Source organism: Eschscholzia californica, unplaced genomic scaffold (genome assembly GCF_041429995.1).
Source record: "Eschscholzia californica isolate CP2 unplaced genomic scaffold, dmEscCali1.0.p SCAF_6, whole genome shotgun sequence".
Taxonomy (NCBI): Eukaryota; Viridiplantae; Streptophyta; class Magnoliopsida; order Ranunculales; family Papaveraceae; genus Eschscholzia; species Eschscholzia californica.
In genome coordinates, this window is record NW_028238483.1 from 27797358 (window position 1) to 27803877 (window position 6520).

General features: G+C 36.1%; 2 protein-coding genes across 2 annotated transcripts; both read left to right on the forward strand.

The window, feature by feature from the left end:
* Positions 1 to 812: 812 nt before the first annotated feature.
* Positions 813 to 2965, forward strand: LOC147533120 (chlorophyll synthase, chloroplastic-like). The gene is made up of 9 exons (XM_086650016.1): positions 813 to 875; positions 979 to 1044; positions 1125 to 1208; positions 1311 to 1372; positions 1787 to 1862; positions 1952 to 2014; positions 2127 to 2208; positions 2661 to 2737; positions 2825 to 2965. Exons 1-9 carry the CDS (start codon positions 813 to 815, stop codon positions 2948 to 2950), a joined length of 699 nt encoding a protein of 232 aa, XP_086506142.1. The 3' UTR covers positions 2951 to 2965.
* A 46-nt stretch (positions 2966 to 3011) lies between these two features.
* Positions 3012 to 5409, forward strand: LOC147533121 (uncharacterized). Its single transcript, XM_086650453.1, has 5 exons — positions 3012 to 3021; positions 3083 to 3205; positions 3286 to 3585; positions 3666 to 3746; positions 5127 to 5409. The coding sequence occupies exons 2-4, from the start codon at positions 3146 to 3148 to the stop codon at positions 3738 to 3740; spliced, it is 435 nt and encodes a 144-aa protein (XP_086506579.1). The 5' UTR covers positions 3012 to 3021; positions 3083 to 3145; the 3' UTR covers positions 3741 to 3746; positions 5127 to 5409.
* The last annotated feature ends 1111 nt before the right edge of the window (positions 5410 to 6520 follow it).

A 6520-nucleotide genomic window follows, 5' to 3' on the forward strand; every position in this document is an offset into this window, starting at 1 on the left:
AGAGAATCATTGTATGCTCTTCTTTGTAATTTGGTTGATGTGATTGAATTGAAATTTATTTATTTTATGAAATCTGATATATGTTATTTCCAATTCAGTTTTGAGCTTTTTCAATATGTTGCTTAATGAAGTTTAGAACTTCATAATCGAAAACCAACTAGTCTGTGTATGTTTGACTTCAATAGACCGAAAATCAGTTCAGACTTCAATGTTAGAATAATGTTCATCCTCTTGTTTTTCTTCTTCTTCTTCAAATAAATCAGTTAATATTTTGGTTTAACATGAAACCCTAATTCGTTTTTGCAGAAAAGGAATTCAGTTCCAGTGTATAACCAGGTCAGATAGTTCCACGACTCTTGAAAAACCACGATCAGGTTGTCTTTCTTCTTCATATTCGTTTTCTTCTTCTTCAAAGTAAGCAACTAACTAGTTATGATATGATTCCTGATTCAATTTTGCATCAATTTTATTCAATTTGATTTTTCCAGGTTAGTTCTTCTTCTTCTTCTTCTTCAAAATTAGAAATCAAAAGTTTATAGTTAGGTGAAATCAAAGTATATTTGTTATCTTCATGTTGTACTGCTATCAATAGATGTTAAGACTGAATTGATCAAGAAATCGATAGAAAGTTCCTGGTTTTACTATTTTTTGTTATCTTCTTGGTTTTTGTTATCTTCATGTTGTTTTGTTAACTCCAAACGAAGAAATCGATAAAAATTCGTGGTTATAACTCTGATTTAACCATCACTACATACCGAACATCAATTGTTTATTTATGAATGAAACTTGATTAAGTTCAGTAGGGTTCATCTATGTCTAAATTTTTGTTGTTGTTGATTTCTTCTTATTTGGGTTCATCTATATCAGAAAACGAGGTGTTCTGTGAAATCACTAACTCACTTATATTAGAAAACATGGGGTATGAAAACTGACATTTAAATAAATTTAGCTAATCATTTATGGAAACTACTATGTCAGGTGATTACCCAGATTTGGGTGCTGCTTTTAGGAGGCCTAGGCTTGGCTGGTTTACTAGATGTTTGGGTAGGTCTCTTGAGAGGTTGTTTCCTTTTCATAAATTTGTTTAGGATGAACCTCAAATGCTAAATTCCATCTCCATTTAGGCCGGGCATGATTTTCCCACAATTTTTTATCTTGCTCTTGGTGGATCATTGCTTTCATACATATATTCTGCTCCACCTCTAAAGGTTAGGCCATTTTCTCTCTCCAACACTTGAGTACTAAAAGTATTACATACTCTTTTAGAAACTATATGCAGCTTATTCCTTTCTCATTTTGAAATGTTGCAGCTAAAACAGAACGGATGGATCGGAAATTTTGCTCTAGGCGCAAGTTATATCAGTTTGCCGTGGTATGACATCTTTCCTAATACTCGACTGCAATATATTTTTTTCTCAATACAAGTTGGCACTTGGCAGGGTTATCATCCACCAAACAAGTACATTGTTTAGTGAACTCAGTGAACCTCTCACGATCAAATAAAGAATTATCTGCTTCTCATTCATTTATTTTCTCCTAGCCAATGAGGTTTTTCATTGTTTGAAACTCGAACATGTCCACAGAAATAGAGAATATCTTCCATGTGGATGTTTCTGATCCTCAAGTGCGTTGAGTTTGCATTAATGCAGATTCTCCACATTGGTGTGCCACCCTTCTTTTCGGAAAGCCAAAATGGGTTCTCATTTTTTATAGACTTTTCTTTCTGTAAAATACAGTAGCATTCTCATAAATTTCACCGGCTTTTACTAAACTATAATTGAATTAGGTGGGCTGGGCAAGCTTTATTCGGGACTCTTACGCCTGACATAATCGTCCTCACTATCTTGTATAGCACAGCTGGGGTATGTTCATCACACCAACAATAACAAATATGATCCAAGCTAACCTAACCCAACCTATACTAATGTAATTTAACGTTTTGAAATGTCAGCTAGGTATTGCCATCATAAATGACTTCAAAAGTATTGAAGGTGATAGAGCGATGGGATTACAGGTAGTCATTTTTCCCTACTTTGTCCATTTATTGACCTCTATCTCTTGCTACTTTGAGCTAAAACATCACCATCTAATACAATCTTCTGACCATATTTTGCTCTTTGTAACAGTCACTTCCTGTCGCTTTCGGTGTTGATGCTGCAAAATGGATTTGTGTTGGTGCCATTGACATAACTCAGCTATCTGTTGCGGGTAAGTTAGTACGTCCATGTTAAATCTTTAATAGCCTATATCCTGAGAATCTTTCCCTATAGTCGAAGTAGACTGAAGATCAAAACCAAGATTTCCAAATATCAACATCTGAAGCTTCACAGAATAGTACAAATCTTGTAATATATTTGTATTAGACATGAAATTCAGTTAAAACCTTAGTAAATAAATTGTGGTCACGAGTTATGAGTGCATACGTTTCCTTCTTGTTGCTAATCAGAGAATGACTACAAAACCAAGATAGGTGCTAATCAAGTTATCTGGATCAGTTTATGCTCATTATATAAACACCCCATTTTAACCCTATTGATATTTGCAAAATATGAATATTCGGGTTCCCATGTAGCTGTAGGCCTTATTGATTCTCGTAGTATGCATGGATCAGTTTTTGCTCAACATAACCATTTTTTCACCTGTAATGGTGGTTATTGCAGGTTATCTCTTGAGTGTTGGTAAACTATATTATGCGTTGGCTCTCCTCGGTTTGATAATTCCGCAAGTTGTTTTCCAGGTATACAACTGTCTAAGCATTATATATACAAATATCTCGGGGTAGCCTCACTACTCATGACTAATTTTTCTATCACCCATGTTTCAGTTCCAGTACTTCCTCAAGGACCCAATTAAGTATGACGTGAAATACCAGGTAACGTTCTTTCCTTCGATATACCAAGTTGAATCCACCTCCAAGATAATTATGCTTATGTATTGGACAAAACTGTGAAAAATAATGGATATGGACCATAGGAGAAGACAGGACTCAACCTCATTGATATTCCAAAACACGCCATTGAGGTGAGAATCATTATTTATTATTCTCTAATATATTTCCATACTAACATGATGAATTTTATAGATAGAGGAAGATCCGCAAAGAGAGGCACCATCAGGTACTCCAGCATCTCAAGTAGAAGTGTTTATGAAAACTTACACAAAGAAGGAAGGTACACCAATCACAGAAGAAGCAAGGGAAAATATGGTAATGATAAAATTAACTTATGTTATCTCTTTCATATTCGAACTAATCTATAACCCTTGGAGTAATTTCAATATTTGAAGGAAAAAATGAGAGACCTAGTGACCAGAGCTACTCAAGAAGGATTGCCTGTATATGAGAATGGATCAAATAGCATATTTGCTAAGGTTACGGGGCCTGAACGTAGAGGTTTTATTCGGTGTTATGGAAAAGGCACCCCAAAAACTGTTTGGGGAGAATCATCCAAAGTTGAATTTCGTAAGAGCAACGAAGAAACTTCAAACTTGAAGATACAAATGGAAGAAATGAAAAAAGAACTCAATAGCACAAAAGCGGAATTAGATGAGATGAGGGCTCATTTTAAACGTCTTCGCGATGGGGAGGTAGATTCTTAATAGAATTATAATTCAGTATGTAGTGATCAGTTCAACTGATATTAATGACTTATGTAATCGTTTTGCAGCTACATGTCTCTACGCCTAGCTTCTCATTTGAAAGTTCTCGTAACGACCCAAGGTCATCCTCACATTCGGATTAGCATGAGGTAACCTTCTCTTCTAAGTAGTATAATATCTATCACACAAATAGTCACACTTCAGTTACACTACCTTATTAACATATGGTAATCCTAATGTATTACTATTGTACAAGCCTTGAATTATTCAAAGAAATGCTTTAAAAGATAGGGAAAAAAGTGGATACTGAAATTGTCTCCACACTTTTAGCGAAGCGGCGACCTAGCATGCGGAAGTGTTATAGTTGGATATTACTACTTTGTCCTGTTTGTTGTATGTAGTATTGTTGAATAGTTAATACCAGATTGAAACTCAATGACTTTCTTCTTCTTTAGTTTCCATTTTGTTCAAGTCTTGAATGAATTAAAGGACATCCGAATTAATCTCTCTCTGAAAAAACAAAGACACTATACTCACATACCAATAGGTAGATTAGATGATGGTATCTTGATCCTTTTTCCGTTTCCTTGTACATGTTTACTGCATAGAATAGGGTTGATTTTAGCTACAACTAGTGAATTAACTTCATCTTTGATGATTATAAAGTGAGAACTAAAATAGGCATATGAGTGAACCATTTATCAATTAGGTAATTAGTATAGTACATATACTTACTTTTTCAGAAAACAATCTGTCTACTTGTACTAAAACAAAACTTTCATTTTTGTATATGTTGTTCTGTTTGATATCTATAATTATAATCATAAAAATAAGATTGTGTTGAGAAACCAAAATATATGGGGCATGAAACTTAACCTCAACATGTCATTTAAGTATGTGGTTCCATTATACATCTGGTTAGACAATGACATTGTCCACTCAACTTGTTCTAGTGACTTTGACTGGTAATGCTATTTATGCCACAATTTCACGTCCCACTTTATCACAACTTTATAATCGCAACAATGTAAATCTTATGGAACAGGGCAAGGGGATGGTGTTGCGTCGCAGCAGGCCAATGGGATGGTGTTGCGTCGCAGCAAGCCAATGGGCTGCAGCTGCTGCTGCATCGCAACATGCCAATAGGCTGCAGCTGCTGCTGCGTCGCAGCAGGCCAATGGGCTTTAGTTGCTGCTACGTAGCCGTACGTTTCGGTGTTATCTTTTACTGAATTAGACCATTGTTCTAGAACTAATGCAGTATTACATGATCTTGACACCTAATATGAAACATTATTATGTAAAAGAACTCCAAATACCCATGAGAGTATGCTCGTTAGATTGCAAGAACAGTAAACACGAACTTATTATGAAGCTACCGCTTTTAAGAAGAATTTGTGTGTGAATGTTTGCTCTTTTAACAATTTTATAGAAGTTTTAATATGTTTGTATTATTTGCCGTGTCTTAATTTAGAAAAAGGGAATAAACTAATAGCTTTCGCTGTCTTTTGTTTTTTGTCCATGACATAGGGATTGGATGGAGCTCTACTGGGATGGTGTTAGAGTAGTTTATGTGAATATGTTATCTTCCTACAACGTGAGAAGCAAGATGGAGGATGAAGTTAGGGTAGTTTATTTTTAATAGAATTTTATCTTCCTATGGAAGAGGTATTACTTTATTCTCTTATTTTGGTTTGACCTTTTTTCTCGTCCAGACTTGTGAATATGTTCAGGGGACTTCTCAAAACATGTTTGATGTGAATATGTGATTTATTAAATATTGGTTCTAGTAAAATTTTCCCTCTTGTATACACTAATTATTGTATGGGAAACTCCTAGTCACATTTGTAGGGACGAATATTAACTATATTACGTATATGAAGTAGAAAATTGCCGCCAATCTTATAGGGATGGATATTGTCTGTCCCAAATGCTAACGAGAGTCAATTCCCGCCAAATTTTTAGGGACATATACTAATTGTCCCAAATACTAAAAAGAGGAAATTCCCGTCAAATTTTTAGGGACAGATAATGATTGTCCCAAATGCTAAGGAGGAGAAATTCCCGCCACAATTTTTAGGAACAGTTAAAAACTGTCCCTAAAATCGTTGATATAGGGACAGTTAAAAACTGTCCCAAAAAAACTTCGGGACAGATGCCATCCGTCCCTACAACCGTCCCCAATATTATTTGGGACGCCGCTTTTGGGGACAGATTCAAATCGTCCCCAATACACTATTAGGGACGGTTTTTTCATTCTTGGGACGGTTTCTGTCCGTCCCTAATGAGCCCTTTTTTTGTAGCGCCGACCTTAAATTTTTTTTTTTTTTTTTATTCTCTCTCTCCAAAAAAAAAAAAATCTCTCACATCTCTCTCTCTAAACTCCGGCGAAGGGGGTTTCCCTTCGCCGGAGGTCTGTTCGTGATGAACAGACTCTGTTCGTGATGAACAGACTCTGCTCGTGATGAACAGACTCTGCTCGTGATGAACAGACTCTGCTCGTGATGAACAGACTCTGTTCGTGATGAACAGACCTCCGCGAAGGGAACCCCCCTTCGCCGGAGTTTAGAGAGAGAGAAAAAAAATTTTTGTTTTTTTTTTTGGAGAGAGAGAATTAAAAAAAAAAAAATTTAAGGTCGTCGGCCGGAAATTTGGCCGGCCGGCGACTTATGCCGGAGAAGATGATGATGTGGCGTGACTTGGCAGAGAGAGAAAAAGAGATGGAGGAGAGAGAGTAACGAAAGTTAAAGATAACTGAAATAGGGGGTCATATGGATATTTTTGCTAATTTAGGGGGCTAGGCGGGAAGCTGGTCACAAAGTTGGGGGCTATTAAGGAAATAACCCAAAATATAAAGTGGTGATGACATCAGCACGATGTCACCATCCACTAGTGGGTAAATAACATGTAGGCGGTGGTAGTTC